Here is a 25,748-nt window from a genome sequence, read left to right on the forward strand (position 1 = left end):
TTTACGTGGGGAAATTGTAGCCAGGGCTGCTGCAGCAAACTGCTGTGTAAGCCTTTGGGTGGCAGAGATGCGAGAGGGCATCAGAAGAGGGAGGGAGGGAAGGAAAGAGGGACAGAGGCCCATGTTGCCTGTGGCACCCCTGACCCTCATTCAAGGCACCCCAGGGTGCCACGGCCCACTGGTTGAAAACCACTGAACTAGACGATTTTGTAGCCTATTCAGACTTCTTTTGGGGTATGTGGCAGGTGTATTCTACAGCATGTCATTAACACAGGAGTAGTGAAGTTATCGGTTATGTATTCAGTGGTCTGTGTTTGCCTGAGCTTGAGTCTGGACTAAGGGTTCGCAGCCTTTATCCATACACTATTCTGCTTTATTAGTTGTTCCATGATGTTTCCCCAGTATTAATGCATTATTGCTGTCTGGAGAGGCAGTCTTGCACTATAGCACAATAAAAGCAGGACATCTCCTCCACCCCAGAAACGTTTGCGGTATAAAACGCAGGAAGTTTTTGCACTGACTGGAAACAAAACAGAAACTTTTGCAGGCACAAATAATACTGAAAGTGGGATTGAGTATAAACACCTTGATGCCATCATGAGCACAAATCATCAGGAATGCACAAGAAAAAAAGGATGTCTGGAAGGGGCCCTTGGACCCTGGATTTAAATGGTCTTATAGGGGCCCCCTTTAGATGTCTAAATGCATGACTTTGGTTGTGAAGCACACAATTCCTAATTCTATTCCTTCCACCGTCATTCCATGCTTTTCAACTGTTTCTACATGCCTGTTGTGTTAGAGCACCCAACAAACAAACAAATCAGTTGGCCGTCTTAGATTTCTTTCTTTTTTATATAAAAACCCAAGAACTCTTGAGCATGCACCATTTCACATTTTAAACTCACTTAAATCATAGGAACATCATAAACAGGGGGCAAATGGGGGTGGGTTGCTTCTGCTGCCTGATGCAAAACACATGTATTTGGGAACTGGGACCATTTTCTTGTAGAAGAGGATAGTAGATGTTTAAAGTCAAAATAATAAAATGAGCCCCTGTAATTGGCGTTTGAAATTCACCAGGTGCATTTTGCACCTTGCTGTCAGCCACTTGTGACCGAGTGAAGATGCCTGGGCACCAGGATGGTGGTTGACATCAAAACTTGTTCTGTCACTGAACCCCAACCATTCCCCATTACAGTGGACCCTCAGGTTACGTTACCTTTGGGTAACGTAACTTTCGAGTTGCGAACGCGGCAAACCCAGAAGTGTATACTTCCAGATTTCACCACGCGTGTGCGCAGAAGCGCTCTATCATGCTGCGTGCGTGCGCAGAAGCGGCACCTCATGTTGCAGACTTTTCAGGGTACGTACGTACCCCCGGAATGAATTAAGTTTGTATCTGGAGGGTCCACTATACTCTGCAATGTCATAAGACTCTGCCCAGAACACACTGTGATGTCAGAGAAGTTCAGCCAATACCTGTGAGGGATCCTGTCTTTTGTTTTGTCAGCACTGTACTCTCTCCTGTTCTTCCCTTGGTATGGTTGTGCGCTTTCTCTTTCTCTCTCTCATTTTACCTATACATAGGTAACAAGGTACCACCTGTTGTTTCCTCCCCCACCATTTTATCCGCACAACAACCCTTCGAACCAGGTTAAGTAGAACAACGCCATTGTGTTACAGGACAGCAACGATGGTATTGCTTAAATGTGGCTTGAATATGCTTGTAGACCTTGAGAAAGATGGTGTGGTCCCTGCTCCCCAGCTGAACCAGTATTTGAAAACAGGCCTTGTGGCATTTGAAAGATTTGCTTGTGGTCTCCTGTGTGCATCTAAAAAAACCCTAAAAACTGAACAAATTAAGAGGCATGCATGCAAGCATTCCTAGTCCCTTCCCTCCCTAACAACAGGAAAGGGAGGGCGTCTCCAGACCTCGAAGGGAGAGCCAATTAGGCATCTTTCCAAGATTCAGAGAGGGAGACAATTATCTGATTTTCTAGAACAACAACAATTAATCCTTTTACCCACCATCCTTATGTGGAGCTCATTTCAGTCATCATGAGCCACTGGGGTGTGGGGGTGTGCAACTGACAGACCCACTTGTTCTGCAGCCCTCTTAATGGAAAACTACGTGGACCAATCGTATGAGGTGATAGAATTAAGGTTCCTCTGCTGCTGTGCAAATAATCACCCCACATTATAAAGTAGGCATTGCCAGCTGTGTGACTGTTACTGGCCTGTTAACTCAATTCCTGTTCAGGATTACAGATAATTGCAACTCAGGGCATCACGCATGGAGGAAAACATCCTAACTGGCAAATCACAATAATATTTCAATCCGGTTAAAAGGTTGCTCAGACAGAGAACGTGAAAAGAACACACAGCATCATTGAAACCTTTCCCAACCTGGAGCTCTCGGGATCTCAGACTACAACTCCCATGAGCATGGCCAGTGGTCATGAATGATGGGAGTGGTAGTCCTAAACATGTGGAGGGCACCAGGTTGGGGATGCTTTGATAAGCTGTGTTGATAAAGTGAGATGGTATCGTACAGTTATGCCGTATCCTGTTGTTAGAATGGGATTAGGAACACTGCTTATTTGGCTCTACAGAATGAGAATTTGGGCTTTAAATGGGTCAAGCAATCTGATCCTTAAACACATTCTTGAAAAGTTTCCAGTTCCTTCCAGCTTGTTGTATGATTTCAGAGTTTAGATTCCATGTCCCTGAATGTTGATATTTTTGAATCTGTGAAATTTTTCAGTTATGATCAACAAAACGAAAAGTCGCTCTTACCAAAGATAAGAGTCGAGTTGGCAAAAAGCGCAGGAGTTTCAAAAGAGGAGATTCATTAGTCAGCGTTTCCCATCCCACTCCGAACAGAAAGTCCTCACAGAACTTGACAAAGGGCGTTTTGTCCTGGCCTGCATCCATCTCCCTACACGCAGGAACTCCAAACGGCTCCAGTAGGAGGTTCTCTTGGTTGCTACTATAGAAGGAACTCAAAATCCCAAAGAGATAAGAAACAGTAATGTCTCTGCCAAGCTAGGTAGTTCCAGAAAGCTAAGTGTGGTAGCTGTATGGATGCAAGAAGACAGAAAGCGCCGTGGCTTGCTATGGTGTGCTGCATTGGTTTTAGCTGTCAGTATAAAGTGTGCTGGAGCAAAAAGAGGGGAAAAAACCTCAGGCCACAGCTCAGAGAGTAAATGATTTGCAAGTAAAAGGTCCTTGGTTCCAGTGTTTGAAATTAGCCAGGTGCCAGGCGCGTTTTGCACCTGGTTATGGGCCACTTGCAACCAGGTGGAGATGCCCAGGTGCCAGGATGGTGCCTGACCTCTCCACCATCTGGGGATCATTGGATCTTGACTGTTTTCACGCACTAATATGGCATCCTGTAGATTCTATCAGTTATAGTTCATCTGCACAATCTGAATCAATTTCAGGAAGCAAAATGCTTTTTCTGTGCAGCCTAAGCAGGAGCAGCGAACAACAGTAAAGCGAATTGTTGTCTCTTGCCTTCGCTTGCGCCACCCCACTGCCCTGATCGCAGTTGTGAATAATATTCTTACGTTATGAATGGTCCGTGTCACCATTAAGAAAATGAGGTCTGAATAAAGGTAAAGGGACCCCTGACCGTTAGGTCCAGTCGTGACCGGCTCTGGGGTTGCGGCGCTCATCTCGCTTTACTGGCCGAGGGAGCCGGCGTACAGCTTCCGGTTCATGTGGCCAGCATGACTAAGCCGCTTCTGGCAAACCAGAGCAGCGCACAGAAACGCTGTTTACCTTCCCGCCGGAGCGGTACCTATTTATCTACTTGCACTGCATGCTTTCGAACTCTAGGTTGGCAGGTCTGAATAGGCCAGTATATATGTGGACTGTCCCTGGATCAAGTGACTTTTCTTCTTTAAGTTCTCAGAGTTCTTAACCTAGCTCAAGGTTGTCATCTGAACTAGCCAAATAATCAATCCAAAATCAGACTTGGGAGCAGTATTGCCCCCAAATGGCAACTAGATGTTCCATTTTGGTTTAAGGAGTCATTTGGCACCTAGCTTATTTATCTGAGTTTCTTAAATGGCTTGGTTCTGTCCCCAGGATCTCCAGTTAGAGAAAGACCTCCCTCACCGTCTGACACTCTGGAGAGCCATTTCCAGTTTGTGTGGATACAATACTGAGCAAAAGGGACCAGTGGTCTGACTCAGCTTTTGATGCTTCTAACCTGGCCCTGCAAATGGAATGCAGGCATCCTGGGTCTGCCCATTTGCTTTCTCCCAATATTTGCAGCAGTGCAGGCTTTTCCGTGGATGAATCCCCGCTAACATTTCAAGGTGTGGTACAGTAACACAAGGAACACCATCATCTGCTTGCTCCTCTTTGCAAGTTTCAAAAGTGGCTACAGGATTAGCGCAAATGATCAAATCAGTAGAGCCTGGAGCTGATTCAGACAGCTCTTGGTGCAACTAAGGGTGTGTCCTTCAGGGGACTGGAAAATGGCATGTCTCCCACCTATGTTCTGGCATTTATTCAGTCAACGAAGAGCCAAATCATTGATCAGAGGATCTAGAATGCTTGCTTTGCAAAATCTGCAGGAAGGATCAGGTTTCATGGACAGCAGGTTATATAGATTACAATCCTAAGCATTTTCATTTCTGCAAAAGTCCCATTCAAATCAACTTGGCAAGCAGATATTATTAGATGCAGATTTCTAGCACGTCAGGATTATTACCCCATGTTCATGCCTTGTCTGTTTCCCTTTCATTTACCCTAGCATAGGTAAGGTAAAAGTGCCCCTTTCCGCACCTGTGATTGAAAATTATCCTACAACATTATATAAAAAGCATTGCAACCTCTGAAGAGCCCACAGCACTACAAAGCCTTCTTAACTGTTCAACTACTGGGCATTGAGTGAAAGCAACTGAAATGCATTTGGAACATTTAAATCCTGGGCAATAAGGCATCAGGTTTATTATAGACCAGGTCTATAAATCAAGACTGCAAGCTCTCTAATTCTTTAACGAAGATAAATGCTTTCGAGATTAATATGGGAATCAGCTCTGAGTGCTGCTCTCAGTGACTTCTCCAGATGACACTATAAATCACACATAGAAACACCCATGTGCATCTAAGACTCAGAGGGAGCTGCTTTGGCACTGAGCAAAAAGTAGTACAGTGGTACCTCGGGTTAAGTACTTAATTCGTTCTGGAGGTCCATACTTAACCTGAAACTGTTCTTAACCTGAAGCACCACTTTAGCTAATGGGGCCTCCTGCTGCTGCTGCGCCGCCGGAGCACAATTTCTGTTCTCATCCTGAAGCAAAGTTCTTAACCTGAAGCGCTATTTCTGGGTTAGCGGAGTCTGTAACCTGAAGCGTATGTAGCCTGAAGCGTATGTAATCCGAGGTACCACTGTACTACGAAGTCAGAGTACAATTATGCCAGGATGGATTATTGGAGAGTTACCAGTTTGGTTCAAGGTGCTTTTGCATAGCAGGAAGTGGGGAACCAATGGGTCTTCAGGTCTGGACTCCAATGCCCATCAGCTCCATCCAGCATAGCCAATAGTCAGGAATGATGGAATTTGTAGTCCGGGGCCACTGTGTAGCATTAGCAATTGGCTGGGCAGCATCGCCTGCAAGCATCCGACCAAAAAAGTTGGGTGTGTGATGTGGTGGTTCTGCATCATCTGAGAAATAGACCCTAGGATTAGCTAAAGGGAGTTTGGGATTTGAAGTTCTGTTCTTTGTGTGATTTCTTCCATGCCTCACCTTCTTCTTTAGGCGAAAGAGGGATATACATACACACGGTGAGAGTCAGAAAGAATGCTTCATCGCAAGAAGAAGTCTCAGTGTTCAAACTGTAATTCAGCCACGTGGCTTTTGCTAAATGATGAGACACAAATTTCTAAGAAACAAGAGGTTAACTAGCTGTTCCCTTCTGCAGATGTCGACTCAGATGTACCCCCTCCGTGGTGCTTATTTCCAGGTAAATGTGCATAGGATTTCAGCCTGTGTTGGAACTTTTGAACTATAAGATAATGGACAGAAGTGTTGAGATAGCAGGAAAGGGGCCGTCAATACCAGCACTAAAGCATGTAGTATCAGCATAAACATCAGTTGCACTTTATTCTTGTTCAGGCTGTGTAGCAAGTTTAATTTCTCTGTGCATACTTTTAAGTTTTAGATGATGATAGGTGCACAAAAACATTCAGTACAGTTCTCCTAGAACAGCGGTTCTCAACCTGTGGGTCCCCAGATATTGTTGGACTACAACTCCCATCATCCCTGAACTCTGGCCTTGCTAGCTAGGGGTGATGGGAGTTGTAGTTCAACAACATCTGGGGACCCACAGGTTGAGAAAGACTGTCCAAGAAGCAGTTGGCTGCCGTTTTTCAGCTGGCTTTCAAAAATACAGAATTGCCATGGCCCCAGACCTGGAATCTACAGAAGCAGAGTCCTCCAGTGATGTGAGCCTCAAGGAGATGGATCCATTCCTTGGTCCATGTCATGCAGAGCTGCTGTCACCAGAGCCCACACCTCCTCCCCTAAACCTTCAAGAGGCCCCTCTGTCATCAGGCTCTGAGGTTGACCCACAGATGACTTAGAGGACCAGGAGAGCCCTGAGATGTCCCCACAACTTGAAACTCGGGACCTAGAAGAAGCCAATGGCTGCAGAGGAAGGCCGTGGGACTTTTAACCAGTCAGATTCAGGGGGCTGGGTCTCTAGTTAATGAATACCTAACACAGACAATAAGGATCTGCCGCTATTTCAGGACATTGATGAGACACTTGTATGCTTGCCTCAGCTGCAGGATCGCTAACTGTGGTCCTGAAATCCACGTCTAGGCTCTTCTCCCAAGGTGCTGATCCTGCTTCACCTCACCTTCCTGTCTGCTTGCAACCATATGAATACTGACCTTTCCCCTTTTGGGGGGTCATAACCTCTTTGTGGTGGTAGGCATCCCCATGGATCGGGACAAAAACAATCATTGGCCCAGTCATCCAAAACAGTATGGAAACCTGTGTCTGGACTGTACCATCTGAGACTGCAGGTGGGGTTTCAAACTATTGAATGCTTCCCCTTATCAAAAATAAAAAGATCCCCCCACACACAGAAAAATAGGTGATGAGAAGAATACAGTTCTATTCTAACATTCTCCCTTGGGGGCTAATTTTCTATAGGAATGTTTATTATAGAAGGTTTCTATAATGTAGGGATGGAGAATCTGTGGACCTCTAACACCCATTAGCCCTAGCCAGCATGACCAATGGTCAGGGATGATGAGGGCTGCGGGTACCACAAAATCTAGGGGGCTGCATGCTTCCCGTTCCTGCTATAATTGAAGCCTCCACCTCTGGTCTGAATGAGTACAGTCTAGAAAGGCCTATCACCTCATCTGCTGCTTGTGAGACAAAGACTTTAACTGTGCCTCCTTTGTACCATATTGTGTGGAGTCATAATTTTGGGTCGTGCTTGATCCTCTGCCCATCTAGTTCAAGACCAAAAAATTTCCACTTGCTTCACCGAGCCAGGATCTGTTCCCAAAGAGCCGTCCTGAAGTCATTTTGGGCATTGGGCCAAACCCTTAAGAGGTGATGGCTTTGCAGATCATTTGCAGCTTATCAGCACAGTGCCAAAATACTTTGGGAGAAATGGCTAACGTTGCAGCTACTTCTTCAAACAAATTAGATGTGTATAAGCTTGTAGCCCGAGCTTCAAAACCCCAGGATTTTGTTTTATTTTGATCTGGCTACCATCCTCATCCCTTGCCTGTCTCTCTTCTGAGAACAATTCTACAACCAAGCCTGTTTTTGTCCTGAAGACTCGCCCAAGTGCCATTCCCTTAGGATGCCAGTGGACAGAAGATGAATGAATGAATTTTCTTCTTATCCAGGAACGCAGGCCATATGGACCTCCTGAAGTCTGACGTATACTTGCATCTCCAAAGGCAAAAATACTTAATACTTCCTTGCTGTCTGGACAGCTTTTCTTTATTTCCACTGATGAAAGCTAATTAGAAAAACACAGAATTCAAAGAGACCATTTTAGAATCTGCAGCTAAATTGCTTCCCTCCCAATTCCCTGCCTCAAGCTCATTATCTTATTTCCCCTTAATTTGTTTAGGAAATGTTAGGTTTGCTGGTGCTTCTGTTTGCCCAGTGGGGGAGAGCATTGATCTCTTTCTGTGTAAGTTCCTGAAGTCAGGGGAGTCAGCAAGGAGACATCACCAAAGTTCGTGTGTATGTAGAAGTCTCTGACGTCTGCATCGCTAGATAATGTCTTCCTGCAGGCCTGAACAATGTGTCCCTGCACAACTTAGGACCAGGGTACCTCAGGGGATGTCCTGAATCCTTAAATCCCATCTCGATCACTGAGATATCTGCAGATGTGTCATTGGTCATTCCCTGAGTTGGTGAGGCTCATTTGACAACAACAAGAAGCAGAGTCTTTGGTGTCATCAGCTCAGTCCTGTAGAATACTCTGCCAACAGAGTATTCAGCAGGCAACTTCTGTGCCAACTTTTAAATGCCTGCTGGAAACTTTCACATTTTGCTGGGCAGGTGCAGGCAATTAAGGACACTTCCTTCCACAACCGTTAATTGATGTCTGTTTTTAACCCTTTTATGGCCTTACTGTGTGGTTTTATTGCTGTCACCCGCTTTGATAAATTGCCGTTGTTGTGACACAGTTGTACGCACATATTTAAATAAATAAACAAGTAACTTCTAACAAGCCAAATTCTTGTACATTTTGCCTCATGTCTCAAGTCCTACAAATGCTGGAAATGTCCTCTCTCTTTTTAAAGAAAGCTGAGAATCTGAGGACCCTGATTCATTCAGGGGAGAACAACACTTGCTGAATCTCTCGTAGTATCTGATGGGGGAAGTCCTAGCTCTAGACTTCCTGTATCAAACAGAAAGTTGATTTAGGCGTCCCCCAACATTATTGATTCCATGATATGGAAACAACAATTTGAAAGGGGCTTTGAAAGACCCTGTTTGCTTGGTTTGAAACACCACCCTTAGCAAGGAGTAACTTGTTTATAGAAAAGAAATTGAAAGCAAGTAGAGATTTTCAGAAATCCAAATGGGATGTCGTGGAATCATAGGGTTGGAACAGATCTGAAAACAAGAGTCTTGGACCATCCATCCCCATATTCCCTGGCCCAGTTCACACAACCCAGACCACAGTTCTAAGAACAGATACAGTGCAGCAAAGGTTCCCATGGATTCACAGAGACCATGTGGAGACAGAAGTGCAGAGAACAATTAGGTTTGTGTAGCCTGTGCTGCTGAATCCTCTAATGAATTGATTCTGTTCTCCCAGGGGAGTACAGGAACTACAGAAGCAAGAGACCTCGTGCTTTCCCGTAACTTTTGGAAGAGCTTTCCCAAACCATTCTTCAAAGAGGAAAGCAAAAATAAGAGGGGGGCGGAATAAATCATCCTCCATTTTCTGTGCAGTTCACTTCATGGTCTTTTGAATGATAGCATGGAATAGGATTGTTGTCCTTTGAGAAAAGGTTAGACGGCTCTTTCTGCTGTGTCTGGCAGTTTGTTTCCCTCTCCAGTGGAATTGCAGTGCAGGTGGGTAGTTGTGACCTTTCAATTCAAGCACTTTGCTTACATGTGCACCGAGCGCAGATTTTTGCACATGATAATAGCTTCTGGTGCATCTGCATTTTCAAGTGGTGTCCTTGACCGGCTAATGTTCTGCGATGGGGATTTTCAGGAAAATGTTGAACTGGGTTCCCCCCTATGCTTATTAGGGCACTTTGCTTCAGGAATTTTTCTGATGCCCTCCTAGAGAGTGATCCAATGTTCGCTTTAGCCTTGCTTAGCAAGCAAAGCTAGAAACTCAAATCTGCCGTTCTTGCCGAATACTGTATTTGCAATTGGCATCCATTCATTTTTGCTAATGAGCTTGTGAAACAGAAGAGGGGAAAAAATCTTCCCACATTGCTTCTAATGGTGTCCGGAGTTTGGATTTCAACACTAGTCCTGGAATCATCAGAGTATCAGAGACTTTTTAAATTGTGAATATGAACATAAGAGGTATTCGTAACCCAGTTGAATTCCACAAGCAAAGGAATGCAATGCTGCAGCTTAAAAAAATGCTTCGTACATAAGCTGAGTGCGGATCTCTGTAATATTCATTTAGCATCCTCCTTATGCTACTGATGATGTGATACAAGGTGTCCAAACACTCCCCCCCCCCAAAAAAAAACACCTGTTGGAGCCTTGGAAGGGCAGTGACCAATTCTCTGCTTTTCTAGGGCATAGTACCAGACTGGAGATAATTTATATGTACGTTCCTCAGGGCTACTGGATTGAGGCACTACCATAATGGCTTGGGAAGAAGCCACAGGTGAGCAGTAGGTGTGAAGTTGCCTTATTCTGAGTCAGATAATTGGCTCACCTAGATCAAAGTTGTTTACCCTGGCTGGCATAAGCTCTCCAGGGGTTTTGATGGGAGATTTTCCCAGCTGTAACTGGAGATAGCAGATATGGAATCTGGGATCTCTTGTATGAAAAGCATCCACTCCATCATGGAGCTGATATAAATTGGGCCCGCAAGAGCTGCTGGAAAAGACAGACAGGAGTCTCCTCAGTTGGGACTGACAGGTAGGTTGGGTAGGTGGGGGTCCATAATCAGCCTGTTTTAGAATGAGGCAGGTCCCATTCAGACAGGTCTGGAAAGCAAGGTTTTGAATTTTAAGGAGCAATTCTCCTATTAGGACAGGTCAGACTTGGGAAGCCCTGGCCTGATAACTCTTAAGTCCCCAATAGAATTTCCAAGTTTGGAAAGAGCTTGATGCACTCCCTTATAACAAGGGTGGTCAGTGTTGAACTTCAACTCCCATCAGCCTGCCTCGGTCAGGAATGATGGGAGTTGTATTCCAGCAACATCTGGGGCACTGGGTTGCCTTGTGAGGTTCCCAACAAATCAGAGAGCCAGCCTGGGAAACCAACCACTGCATTGGGAAGTTCAGTGGAGAGACTGGAGAAGAGCTGATGCTACCAAGGACCTCCTGATTTGATGACTAACAACATCTGCTTCTAGGTTTCATGGACCAGGCCATCACATCAGTGCGAATTTCTGTGACCTCCTTGAACAGTGGAGGAAAACGGGTCTTTTCACTTTTTAAGTTACATGGAATAAAATAACCATTTCACCCCGCCACCCTTCGCTGTCTTTCAGGACGATGATTCCTATCACTGAATTCCGCCAGTTCTCTGAGCAGCAGCCAGCCTTCCGGGTGCTGAAGCCGTGGTGGGATGTCTTTACAGACTACCTTTCCGTTGCCATGTTGATGATTGGCGTCTTTGGTTGCACGCTGCAGGTAAATAAACAGGAATGCAATCTGATGCTGCCAAGGTAGGGCTGGAAAACTGTTCCCAAGTGCTAGCAGAGTTGGTCAGAGTGGAAGACAGATAGTCACAATTTTTATTATTATTACTACTACTACTACCACTACTCCTGCTACTACAGTTGTACCTTTGTTGACAAACACCTTGCGACTCGAACGTTTTGGCTCCTGAACACCGCAAACCCGGAAGTGAGTGTTCTGGTTTGTGAACGTTCTTTGGAACCAGAACATCTGACAGGGCTTCTGCGGCTTCCGATTGGCTGCAGGAGCTTCCTGCAGCCAATCGGAAGCCGCACCTTGATTTCCAAACATTTTGAAAGTCGAATGGACTTCCGGAATGGATTCCATTCAACTTCCGAGGTACAACTGTACTACTAATCCTTGGTTAAACAATACAGGAGAGAAACTACTAAATGGAACACTTTCCATATTATTTTTTTTAAGTGCTTATAGGTTGGAATCTAATCAATGAACAGAATCCACATGAACATTCTTTTAAAAAACCTGCCCACAGTTCTTTTGGCTCCCTGCTGCTAAAATTCACTCCACTTAAAAGTTCTCAAAGTGCACCTGAAAATTGCAAAACAAAACCTCAGAATTTGTCGTTTCCCCATCAAGTCAAAATGCAAACAATTAAGAAGCTTTGAGCCTGATCCATTTTCTTGCTTGGCAACACCAAGTTCATCCTTCCCTCCCACCATTTTTGTGTGTGAGACTTTCTTAAATAGCTTGAATTCTTTGAAGGAAAAAGCAGCACCCATTTCTGCCTCTCTCCCTCGTCTTTCTCCCATTTGGCAATCTCTGGTCTTATTTTTCTCCCTTGGCTCTGCTTAGAGATGCCATGGAAGTGTTTGTTTTATTTCATGCCCCCTAATTAATAAATGTTCCCGAAAGGCAAAATAACGGAAAGTCTTAATGGCTTGCCTGTTAACTAATAACTCATATTAATTCCACAAGGTTTAGCTGAAAGTTTAAACAACATCAGATTGTCTGGACTTGTTTAGGGTGGTCTCTACAACAGTGTCAAAAGTTTTGTAACATTCTGTTGGAATAGAATTATGAGGAAGCCCCCCTTGAACCAGGAAAACTGAACCTCAGGGAGTTGGGAGATGTTCTTCTGAACCATATTAGGCATTACAAGAGCAATCCATTCCCCTTGGGGCAACAGCTTGAGGTTTATATTTCTTTTTGCATCTCTCGGTCTTTTCTGGGTTGGATCTACACGGACAGCACAATCCTAACCGTGTCTGCTCAGAGAAGTCCTATTGAATTCAAAAAGGCTTAATCCTAGTTAAATGGGATTTCAAGGTCCCATCTGCACTGCCCATCATACCACCTTCAGCAGTCATTGCTTCTTCCAAAGAATCTTGGGAACTGTAGTTTTTATTGATCTTGAGAGTTGTTAGACCCCTATTGCCCCTCAAAGAGAGACAATTCCCAGGGTTCCTTGGCAAGAGTGACTGACTGTTAAACCACTCTGGTAATTGCAGCTCTGGGAGGGTAATAGGGCTCTCCTAGCAACGTAGAACCTTAGAGTTGGAAGGGACCCCAAGGGTCATCTAGTCCAAACCCCTGCAATGCAGGAATCTCAGCTAAAGCATCCATGACAGGTGGCCATTTACCCTTAACAAACTACAGTTAAAGGATAATGGGGGGCAGGGGGGCGGGGAGCCATGTTCAAAGTGGTATGAAGCTACTTTAAATGTGTAGTGCAGAAGGGGACTCAAAAGTCAGTGATTTCAATGGGTCTGATCTGATATACTGGTAAGTATTACTAAGTCTGGATCCAGCCCTGTAGTGGCCCTGGTTATCTTACAGTTAATTAAATTAGAGACTGTGCTTAATATTAGCAAATAATAATAATAATAATAATAATAATAATAATAATAATAATAATAATAATAATAATTTATACCACACCCTTCCCGGTTCAAAAATTGGGCTTAGGGCAGCTAACAACAAATTTAAAACACTTAATTGTAAAAGCAGCATAAAACACAATATAAAAACATGAATAACAATAAAATTCAAAATTCAGAAATCAATTTAGGGGAAATAAGCATTAGATAATCCCCATGGCTAGCTGGCTGAATTGGTCCTACTTAGGCCAGTGAGGAGGCCAGGGGAGAATTAGCTGTGGGGTCTCAGAGTGGGTAATCTTCATAAAAGGGGAAGGGGAGGGAAGAGAAGGGAAGGGAAGGGAAATAAAAGATCAGGCTGAATTCAAATTAAAGGCCAGGTGGAATAGCTCTGTCTTACAGGCCTGACGGAAGGAGGTTAAATCCTGAAGGGCTCTAGTCTCGGGACAGAGCATTCCACCAGGTCGGAGCCATCACTGAAAAGGCCCTGGCCCTGGTGGAGGATAGTCTGACTCCCTTAGGGCCCAGAACCTCTAAACTATGGTTATTCATAGACCTTAAGGTCATCTGTGGGGCATACCAGGAGAGGCGGTCCTGTAAATATTAGCACATGACTCCCCCCCAAAAAATAATGGGAATGGTGGTTTCACCCTCACAGCACTGCAATTGCCCGCAACCTTAACAAACTACAGTTCCCAGTTTCTTTGGGGGAAGCTATGCGCTGTAAATGTGCACCAAATGTGCTTTAAATGTACATTGCGCATCTGCCCTCAGGAACAAACTGAGCTGTGTTCAGGTTGCCCATTTTGACCTCGTGGCATGGCTGCCTGCCTCTTTCTTGGCTCTGGCCGTTCCTTTTTTTTTGCACTACCGAATCCTTAAACTATTGCATGAATATACTGAAAATGGATCTTGTTTGGCTATAGAAGCCACCAACCAGTTCTTTTTTGCTGAAGTAAGCACACTCAGAATGTGCAAAGCGAGCGCAGCTCCGGGAAATGGCATGTGAGAATGCAAATATTTGCATTCCTGCCTATTGCTATTTTATAAATGCTCTTTCTAGATAGCAAGCTGTGCCTTCAACCGAAGCCAATGAGGATTTTTCCCTCCTGGCATGAATCTGTGATCGCTCAAGTAATGCCAGTAGCCGAGACCAATCCATCATCTGCAGTGTCACTGTTATTGATAACAGTGCTAAATATTTAATTTAGAGGGTAGAATCCTGCGAGGTGTCTGGTTCCCTGTCAGACACATGACAGTTGAAAGCACCCGAGGAGCCTTGAGCACTTTGTAATGGTACATTACAGCCGCATTTTCGGGTTGCGCCGTCCTCGGAAACAGCGCCAGACTAATTGTACCGGGGATGGAAAAAGAAATTTGTCATCCGCAGAACTGTGGTCGTATATAAGCACTGATGTGGTGAGTCATTTCTCCACTGTGTTCTGAAGGGAAGTAGATGCTTCTCCACATGTGTGGACTTCTTCCTTGGCAAAGTCTTCTCATCTGTCTTGCGCATATTCACCTTGAAAGGGCTGTGAGCATCCACTCTGTGTGGCAGTGGACAGAACAATTACCACCAGCAGCACAGTAGTGGCAGTGGCATAACGTGGGTTGCCAGCTCCTGGGGCTGTGTGGAGCGTGTGGGAATGGGAGGGAAATGGATAGAGTACGCATTGCATTCAACTGCCTAACAGCGTCAGCATCACCCAGGAGATCACAGCCGCAGAGATAAGAAAAGAAGAGGCATTCTGTTGTCACTTTCTGGTTTGCATTTTCAACGGAGCCAAGCAACGGAAGAGCGCAGCTGTATTGAGGCAGCACCGGGGGTTGACATTTTGCACCCCCTAACAATTTCGCACCTGGGGCAATCACCCCTGTGGGGTGGCCCATGTTACACCACTGAGAGGTGGTAGGTTGTAGCGGTTCCTAATAGCTGTTTGACTTAGAGCAGCCTGCTCCAACTTGGGGCCCTCCGTTCGTTTTGGACTACGGCTTCCTGGATAGCTCAGGTGGTAGAGCATGAGACTCTTAATCTCAGTGCTGTGAGTTCCAGCCCCATGTTGGGCAAAAAATTTTCTGCGTTGCCGAGGATTGAAGTAGATGATCCTTGTGGTCTCTTCCAACTCTACTATTTTGTGATTCCATCAGTGCCAGCCAAGGTGGCTTTGGGTGCTGATTTATTTATTTGATGCATTTATCTCCCACCAGACCTCCAAGCAGCTCAGGTACATGGTCGTCCCCCTCCCCATTTTATCCTCACAACCACTCTGTGAAGTAGGTTAGGCTGAGAGACAGTGGCTGGTCCATGGTCACCCCATGAGCTTCATGGCTGAGTGGAGACCAGAACCGCAACCTCCCAGGTCTTAGTGCAACACTGTAATCCAGTGTTTCTCAAGCGTGGGTCCCTGGCTGTTGTTGGACTACAACTCCCATCATCCCTGACCACTGATCCTGCTAGCTGGGGATGATGGGAGTTGTAGTCCAACAACAGCCAGGGACCCATGCATGAGAAACACTATTCTTGACCACAGCGCCACGCTGGCTCTCATATAACCTGAAAGAAGTGGGGATCCTCTAAATCGGCTACAAAAATCTTGAGGGGGAGCAGACTGAAAATATATTATTTGCAAATGTGCAATCTAAAGAAGCACAGTACTGTGAGTTTCTGTGTTCATTCCCACGGCTGCTTGATTCTAGTATCAACAAGTAAGGGACATGTCATTGGTCAAAATATTACGATAGCACTACAGGCCATAAATTTGTGGTGTAGACCATTCCCTTATTCTTTGAGATCAAGCAGATTGCGTGCTTTTACTTGAAAGAAAAATGGTACAATTTTTAAAATACTTTTTTTGTTTGTGTGCATTGCAGGTTATGCAGGATAAGATCATATGCCTTCCAAAAAGGGTGCAGCCTCCGCAGACCAATTCTCACCTTCCCAATGCGTCAAATCTAGACTCTGACGCGACTCCATTTCTTCCCCCCAAGCCATCCACACCTCCCGCTACTGTTGAAATGAAGGGCCTCAAGACTGACTTGGACCTCCAGCAGTACAGCTTCATCAACCAAATGTGCTACGAGCGTGCCCTGCATTGGTACGCAAAATACTTCCCTTACCTTGTCCTCATCCACACTCTGGTGTTCATGCTGTGTAGCAACTTCTGGTTCAAATTCCCCGGGTCGAGTTCCAAAATCGAACATTTCATCTCCATCCTGGGGAAGTGCTTTGACTCTCCTTGGACCACGAGGGCTTTGTCGGAGGTCTCTGGAGAAGACTCGGAAGAGAAGGACAACAGGAAGAACAACATCAGCAGGTCAAACACAGTCCAACCTAGCGCAGAGGGGACTTTGGTCCAGGCTCAGTCTCTGAGATCCATACCTGAGAAGTTCATTGTGGATAAAGGGACCCCGGGAGCTCTGGATAAAAAGGAAGGAGAGCAGGCCAAAGCGTTGTTTGAGAAAGTGAAGAAGTTCCGGCTTCATGTTGAAGAAGGGGACCTGCTGTACGCGATGTATGTTCGTCAAACGGTGCTGAAGGTGATTAAATTTCTTATCATCATTGCCTACAACAGCGCCCTTGTTTCAAAGGTTCAGTTCACTGTAGACTGTGATGTTGACATCCAGGACATGACCGGTTATAAGAACTTTTCTTGCAACCATACGATGGCGCATCTGTTTTCTAAACTTTCCTTCTGCTATTTGTGCTTTGTAAGCATCTATGGATTTACATGCCTTTACACTTTGTATTGGCTATTTTACCGCTCGCTCAAAGAATACTCTTTTGAGTATGTCCGGCAAGAGACTGGCATCGACGACATCCCAGATGTCCGCAATGACTTTGCGTTTATGCTACACATGATAGACCAATATGACCCACTTTATTCTAAGAGGTTTGCTGTGTTCCTTTCTGAGGTCAGCGAAAACAAACTGAAACAGCTTAATCTGAACAACGAGTGGACTGCGGAGAAGTTGAGGCAAAGACTGCAGATGAATGCCCACAACCGTTTGGAACTACAGCTCTTTATGCTGTCTGGACTTCCTGACACGGTTTTTGAAATAACAGAGGTTCAAGCGCTGAAATTCGAAATAATTAACAACGTCATGATACCAGCCACCATTGTGCAGTTGGATAATCTCCAGGAGCTCTCATTGTACCAATGTTCGGCAAAGATCCACAGTGCAGCCTTGGCATTCCTGAAAGAAAATCTGAAAGTCTTGAATGTCAAATTTGATGACTTCCGAGAGCTGCCACCTTGGATGTATGGGCTCAGAAATTTGGAAGAGTTGAACTTGATTGGTTCTTTGTGCCATGACATTTCTAAAAATATAACTTTGGAGTCCTTTCGGGAGCTCAAGAACCTGAAAGTTCTGTACATTAAAAGCAACCTGTCCAAAATCCCACAGTCTGTGGTTGATGTTTCGAGTCACCTTCTGAAAATGTGCATCCACAACGACGGCACTAAGCTGGTGATGCTCAACAACTTGAAGAAAATGGCCAACTTGACGGAACTAGAGTTGGTGCACTGCGACTTGGAGCGCATTCCTCACGCTGTGTTCAGTCTTGCCAGCCTCCAGGAATTAGACCTGAAGGAAAACAACCTCAAATCGATAGAGGAAATTGTTAGCTTTCAACACCTTAGGAAACTCATCGTCCTCAAGCTGTGGCACAACAGTATAACCTACATCCCTGAGCACATAAAGAAGCTCTCCAGTCTGGAACGTCTTTCTTTCAGCCACAACAAGATAGAGGTCCTCCCATCCCACCTCTTCCTCTGTAACAAAATTAGATACTTAGACTTGTCTTACAATGACATCCGGTTCATTCCCCCGGAAATTGGGGTGCTGCAAAGTTTACAGTATTTCTCAATCACTTGCAACAAAGTGGAGAGTGTGCCAGACGAGCTCTACTTCTGCAAAAAACTCAAGACGCTGAAGATTGGGAAGAACAACTTGTCCGTTCTCTCGCCTAAAATTGGGAATCTGGTATTGCTGACCTACTTGGACATCAAAGGAAATCACCTGGAATTTCTCCCCCATGAACTCGGTGAATGCAGAGCACTGAAAAGGAGCGGCCTGGTGGTCGAAGACGCCTTGTTTGAAACCTTGCCCTTAGATGTCAGGGAGCAGATGAAGGCAGAATAAGCTCAACCCTCTTAGATCTTTTGCAGCAGGGGCAGGAAAACCTTTGGCCCTCCAGATGTTACAGGATTCCAACTTCCCTCAGCCCTAGCCAGCATGGGCACAAATCATTATGAATACACAAACAAGCATGTCTGGAAGGGCCTTAAAACCACGTAGTCTGGGGTCTCCAACCCCACTTGAATGTGCTTTACAAAATGATGCCCAGGCTACAACAGCCTTCTAGACACTTTGGACTCCAACTTCCATCATGCCGTCAGCATGGCAAGTGGCCAGGAATGATGGATTTTGGGGTTCAGCAGCATCTGGAGGGCCACAGGTTTTTCACTCCTGTTTTACAGAAACTCGTCTCTGTCAAATGCCTTGTACATCACGAGCTAGCCTGAATATGCCTTTAAAGTCTATTTTTTATTATTTTAGTGGTCCCTTTGTATGGACACTTTTGGACTAGGTTGTATATGTATATATATATATATTTTATATATAAAAATTTTACTTGGTTTTCCTCACCCAACGGTGTTTGTAACTGTTCAAATTTTTATTTTGCCTTGATATGAATGGGTCTGTGTAGTTCTTATTTTGTATCAGTGAAATCAAGTTGCTTGTCTGCCTTAAAAAAAGGGGGGGCTGTCCAGAAATAGGGTCAGTATGTTTCAAGGCATTGAATGAAGGTTACCTATATGAATGTAGATGAATGTACAGTTGCCATAGCAACTCGAAGCCATTCAATTGAGTTTTGTGTACCAGCTTATCCAAGGCTGGGGAACCTGTTGCCCTCCAGGTGTTGCTGAAGGACATCTCTCATCATCCCTGACTGATGACTATGTTGTCCGGGATTGATGGGAGTTTGGAGTCAAGCATCATCTAGAGGATCACAGGTTCCCCATCTCTTAAGGCACCAAGTACCCTCTTTCTTCTTTTTTTATCCTAGTTGTGGGTAACTGTCATTCCCTGTTCCAGAGGCTTCATTTTGACAATAAAGTAAGTCAATCCTGTTTTGTGGTTGTGGATCGAACCTGTGCTGCCATGGCTGGCAAACAGGAGCCTTGTTCCCTTGAAGATTCTAATTTATTAAAATAATGCTTTTGGCTAGGATTCCGCTCTCTGTAGTGGTGCCAAATCTTTGAGTCACCTTTTCCATCTTTGGGATTTTCAGCCATGGTCAGAACCCTCTGCTAGAGGTTGTGCACCAACGAAAGGTTGTACTGTGTATAGTGGAACTTCGGTTTTCGAGCGTCTCGGAAGCCAAACATTTCAGAAGCTGAACACCGAAAACCCAGAAGTAATTGCTTCCGTTTTTGAATGTGTCTCAGAAGTCGAACGGATTCCGAGGCGTGTTTTTCAATTTTCTCAATGAAAGTTGCCAATAGCCCTTTGCTGCTGAATGTTTTGGAAGACGAACAGTCTTCCAGAAAAGATTTCATTTGACAACCAAGGTCCCACTGTACTATGTAAATTTTCTCTCCCACCCTAACTTTTTTTTAAAAAAAGTGTTGGTTCTCCCCAATGTACATCCGAAGAGCTTTGCAAGTCACAATCATGTAGCCAATGAATCAGCCAAAGAACGCTTGTGAATTTCCTATTGTGAATGCTGTTTGCAATTCTCTAAAGACGGATGTACTACGTAGAATATAGATGTCAAATTGATGCCCACTTAATTGCCGTGGCTTACCCCTCAAAGAATCCTGCAAATTATTGTTAGTGGAGATGTTGAGAACTGTATTAGGGATTTCCCTCGCTTCTTTCATGGAACGACAGTATCTAGGGGTCCCTAAGGAGAGGGAATGATGGTGTTATTGTGAACTGCCTACCATAGAAAGGAGGCAAATATGTAAATTGATTATTATGACATTACCCGTCAAACTGTGAGGCAATGTCTGGCTAGAAATGCCCTCATTAGAAAAGTTGTAACCTCTCCAAATGAAGGTTGTGATTGTATTCCTGTTTGCCTGGGAGGAAACCACTGAACTCAGTAGAACTCACTTTCACCAGAAGATGTCATGCTACAGAGAAAGTCTGATTATTTCTGCTTAAACTTTATTGACATTATAGCGGGGTGGGTGAGTGGAGTAGGCAAGATTCAATGTGTTTTTGTTGTTGAAGTTAGCTGTCAATCAGATCATAAAACTGGAGGCCTATTTTTAAATGAGTATAAGAACAATTATCTGTAATTCACAATCACTGCTGCCCAATCCAGGATGAGGTTCTGATCCAGCCAACTTTCTCCTCCTCTTTGATTTTCATTCAACTCATTTCATCCTTATCTGTAAACAAGTCAGAGGTTGAAGCGAAACACCGCACGCTCTACGGTTCTGAGGTTCGGCAGATTGTGAGGAAGAAAGCATTCATTGCTAAAAGTACAAATCTAATGTAAACCAAAGCACTGTCACTACTAATTAATGTAAGTCCCTTTAATGTGCCTGCTCCACCAGTGACTTTCTGTAGTCACCTGCTGTAGATTAAAAATCTGAGACTATGGTAAGGCTGGGAGCATCGGGGGAAGAGGCTGTGGCTCTAAACTGTGGTTTGCTCCCACCGCAAGGGCTGGCTTCCAATGGCTGCACATCGCCAATAAAATCTAGCAGTGGTAAAGCTGAAGGGTGCTGCTTATATTCACATCCGCACCATACAAACACAACACTCTTATACCACTTGAACTGTCATGGCTTCCCCCAAAGAATCCTGGGAACTGTAGCCCTCCTTAACAAACTATCATTCCCAGAATTCTTTGGGGGATGCCATGACTGTTCAAGTGACCAGTGTTCAAAACTCGCATTGTTCTAGGTGGATTATGCAACCGGGAATTTCATTAGCGCCAGCAGTTTCTGAGCTCTGGGCGCAGTGCTGCTCCTAAGATTTCCAATTAAAACTGCAGAGTGGAAGGAAAGGAGGACCCTTTTCTGCCTCCCCACTTCCAGCCCCTCTCTGACGACTGGAGAAGAGACCCTCTTAAGAATATTAGGGCAGGGGAAGGACTAGACCGTGTGGGAAATGAACATAATATTTTAGCTGCCGTTCATTCATTTCCAGCTTTGTATTCTTATTATAAAAAAGCGCACCTGGACATCCCGTTGTTGCACCCACAACCTTGGTTTAAGGTGCCATTTAGCTCCTAGCTTTCATATCTCAGTTTCTAACACTGCAAGTGACACAAGAGTGCTTTGAATGTATGACATAGATGTGACCTGTTTCTTAACCAGAACAAACACAAGTTGCACCAGTCTTTGCGATGTAGGTAATGTGCACTGTATCTACCTGTGAATAAGGGCTGGTTCACACAAACTTTAGTTGGATAAACACACACACACACACACACACAGAGTTGCAATCGAAATTATTCAACCCCCATTGCAGATGTGCGACTGGAGAAGCCAGTATAAGTTGCGTTTTCAACTGACTTTGGGGGAACCACTTGAAGCATCCGTTGTGTTGAGCTATTTCCGCTTTCGTTTGATTTGCTTATTGCAAAGTCTGTAAACCTTGATAATAAACCCAATTTGCAGTTGGGGTTGAATAATTTCAAATGCACCCACATGCACCCCTACATGGAGGGACATTGGAATAACCACAATTTCTACGACGTTTTCATTAGTATTTTGTTTTGAGATTTGGGCCTGCCATGTTCTTCACATGCTGGGAGGTAAATGCATGTGTTCATTGTACAGAGAGTGGTTTGTAGCCAATAGTAGTCCTGCTCAGTGTAGGCATTTTCATTAACTTCAATGGGCCAACTCTGAGTGGGGCTGGTTTTGGATACAGCCTAGAATCTTGGTCTTGCAGTTGTGTGAACCAGTCCCCAAAACTGCTGCAGTCAGTGAAAGCATTCATTCCAGACTACAGTTCTCTAGTCACTGGCTTTGAAGAACTTCCATTAACTTCTCTGGAGTTTCTTCAAAACAAATGATTTAAGGAGTGAGCTTTCTTTAAAAGGCCTCTTTCTCATGTATTGAAAGCATTTATTATGGTTAACAGTGTCTTGCATGTATTTCACAGCACATTCTTTTTCTAAACAGAAGTTGCAGATGCTCCTATTAGCTCTAGTTTTTAATGTTTTATAATTGTTTAAAATTATTGGGGATTTTTTAAAATAAAAAATATATTGTCGTGTAATGTCATGAAACAAGCTCAGGTAAATGAATGTTCAACTTCTTATTTATATTTACTCTTTAGGTGTTTGTGCAAATCGTGTGCAAAATCATGTTATCAGGATATATTTGAAAAGTTCTTGCTAAGAAAAAGCCATTTTCCTAATTCTTTCCAAGGTCAGGAAGTTATGTCAACAGAGAAATGCCATATGTATTCCGTCATTTTGCTTCGTATATTACAAACGTATATCTGACCATAGTCAACCACATAAAACATTACAGAAAATCATGGTCATCTAGTCTGAATCAATTTTTAATTCGTAGTGGTGTAATTGTTGTAAGGGGTGTTTCGTCCTGAGGGAATGCGAAATGTAGTGGTTTCGAAAAACTGGGGCAACGTAATGAAAATAGTGTGTTGAAATAAGCGCATTGAAACAGTCTGGAATTTGATCTTGATGCTGTTTTCAAAACCAAACCGGAGTCATTATACCGTCAGCTTGTGTTCTGTCGTGCTACAGAAGGCACAGTGGGGCAGGGAGATGAAATAAAGTTTGTTCCAAATGTAGCATTTTGAGGCAAACGGTATTCATTTCACCAAACTGTTTCTTCCACATGCCTTTATTTCAAAAGTGAGTAATGTCTCCTGCAGAGCTTTGTTTAAATTCATGTGTGTGGCACAAAAGGGAAAGGGTGCTTCCATCCACCTCTAGCCTCTGGCACCCACTGACAGGTGACCCTCAGTAGGGAAAAAAGATGCCCCTCCTTACTTTGCTTCTTTCACCAAAAGGAGAGCCCCATGGGCAGATGCCTGGGAACTAAAATGCATTGAGCGTGGCTCTTCTAAAGCAAGTGGTGAGTGACAAGAGGATGAAAATGGACACGACCAGAGGCAGCCTCCTTTTTTGTTGATCCAAAGTGTTCCCAAATCAAATGGGGGTGTGGGGGGGGGATGAAAGTCTTACTAGAAGCTCTAATGAATGGGACAAATTGCCCATCACTTTCAGTGGATCTTGAGCGGGAGTAGAGCCTGTGTGTATGTGTGTGTGTGTGTGTGTGTGTGTTGGCACGCACAAATATTAAATATTTGAAAATTTTAATTGTTACTTACTTAGTAGATTTGTATACTGCCCCCCATCTGTTGATCTCAGGGCAATTCGCAATATAAAAACACAAAACGCATAATAAAAATATGAACGGAAGAAAACCCACAAACCGAAACATCACAAACCAAAACATTAGTTTTCTCAACATAATTTGACCCCAAAACGGTGAGCGTTAGATTCCCGTAAATGCAGTACGGGTTATATGGTTACTGATTTTCATGGAGAGGGGCAAATGTAATTGAACGCTGTTTTCTACCAGGATTTAAGTTGCGCTCCTCTGACCTTCTGAACAAGTCCTGCATCCGGTTGACAGTGCATTGTAATGAAACAATGCTCTGACATCATGGAGATGCTTCCAGGCCGAATCTGTTGTTCTTCCACTAAGAATAGCAGTAAGCATTTAGACAGATTTCCTGGATAGCTTGCGTGTTCATGCATTCCTGTCCCTTGCTGACCTTAAAAAACAACAACTGGGGTAAAAAGCTTCTTGCATTTTGCAGTGATCCTCTCTTACTTAGCTTGGTAAATGGGCTTCCAAAAGGGTATGTGCCCATTTATCAGTTTGGGCTTTTCACTGTGACCAAAGTATAAGCTCCAGTTCCTGCATATACCTCTTAACAAGGCAGTACAGTGGTACCTCGGGTTAAGTACTTAATTCATTCCGGAGGTCCGTACTTAACCTGAAGCACCACTTTACCTAATGGGGCCTCCTCCTGCTGCCACACCACCGAAGCACAATTTCTGATCTCATCCTGAAGCATAGTTCTTAACCTGAAGCACTATTTTTGGGTTAGTGGAGTCTGTAACCTGAAGCGTATGTAACCTGAAGCGTATGTAACCCGAGGTACCACTGTATGCATTAAGAAGCCTCCCAGTGACTGTGGTGGCTGCCAGTCCCCCAAAACAGCTAAGGGAGCTGTATCTTGAGATCGTCTTTCCAGATGGCCCTTGTGGTCTCTTCCAACTCTATGATTCTATGATTCTATGATTCAGTCCCTCCTCTCACCCTGTATATTATACCAGGAAATGGTCCCTGCTGCTTAGCTTGCTGTCGTTTGCTAGGGAAATTGACTCAGGACAGTAAGTTCATTCTTCCAGGCAAAAATAGCAACTTATTATTCCAACAAGGGGAGAAGCTTTGCAATGCTGGGAGGATGCATAAAATGTAGAGCAAGGAATGAAGTGGAAAGCTGTTCAGTCATAGGATTGAGGGACAAATGCAATAATCCAGTTTGCATTCAAAGCAGACAATAATAATAATTCTATTATTTGTACACCACCCATCAAACTGGGTTGCCCCAGCCACTCTAGGCAGCTTCTAATATATATAAAATCACAATAAAACAAACATTCAAAAGCTTCCCTACACAGGGCTGCCTTCAGAGGTCTTCTAAAGGTTAAATATAGTTACTCATCTTGACATCTGATGGGAGGGCATTCCACAGGGTGGGCGCAACTACCGAGAAGGCCCTCTGCCTGGTTCCCTGTAACTTCACTTCTCACAGTGAGAAGGCCCTCAAGTGCTGGATCTCAGTTTCGGAGCTGGATGATGGAGGTGGAGATGCTCCTTCAGGTATACAGTAGTACCTCGGGTTAAATACGCTTCAGGTTACATACGCTTCAGGTTACAGACTCCGCTAACACAGAAATAGTACCTCGGGTTAAGAACTTTGCTTCAGGATGAGAACAGAAATCGTGCTCCGGCGGTGCAGCAGCAGTGGGAGGCCCCATTAGCTAAAGTGGTGCTTCAGGTTAAGAACAGTTTCAGGTTAAGAACAGACCTCCGGAACAAATTAAGTACGTAACCAGAGGTACCACTGTACAAGACTGAGGCCGTTTAGCGCTTTAAAGGTCAGCAACAGCACCTTGAATTGTGCCTGGAAACATACCTTGATCCAATGTAGATCTTTCAGGACTCGTGTTCCGGATCACAGCTTCAAGAGTTGCACTGTCCCAAATTTTGCACCGCAGTCCTCCAGCCAAGTAATGTGTACGAGAAACTTATGCACAAGTGTGCATAAAAATTGGTGGCCATCGCTACTTCTTGTGGGAGTGTATTCCATATGCGGGTTTGTTTGTTTTTTACCACAGAAACCTTCATAAGAAAAGCTCTCATCTCCTAAACCTGTTCCTGACACAGGAGACCCAACCACTCCCCATGGTCCATGGTCCCTGACCCACTGAATGCTTTAACATA

The 25,748-nt window shown here is 44.4% G+C and overlaps 1 protein-coding gene across 2 annotated transcripts in view; it reads left to right on the forward strand.

Moving 5' to 3' along the window:
* The window catches only part of LRRC8C (leucine rich repeat containing 8 VRAC subunit C), a 38,274-nt gene extending 15,535 nt beyond the window's left edge, over positions 1–22,739 (forward strand). The window contains exons 2-4 of one of the 2 annotated variants that reach the window (XM_081194019.1): positions 10,271–10,362; positions 11,197–11,338; positions 16,096–22,739. In XM_081194019.1, the coding sequence (XP_081050145.1) occupies positions 11,201–11,338; positions 16,096–18,366 (2,409 nt within the window). In that variant the 5' untranslated portion in view covers positions 10,271–10,362; positions 11,197–11,200 and the 3' untranslated portion in view covers positions 18,367–22,739. The remainder of the gene's footprint in view (positions 1–10,270; positions 10,363–11,196; positions 11,339–16,095) is intronic. The other variant, XM_081194018.1, reaches the window with a different exon arrangement.
* The last annotated feature ends 3,009 nt before the right edge of the window (positions 22,740–25,748 follow it).

Source organism: Podarcis bocagei (assembly GCF_964188305.1).
Source record: "Podarcis bocagei genome assembly, chromosome: 5".
In the NCBI taxonomy this organism is placed as follows: Eukaryota; Metazoa; Chordata; class Lepidosauria; order Squamata; family Lacertidae; genus Podarcis; species Podarcis bocagei.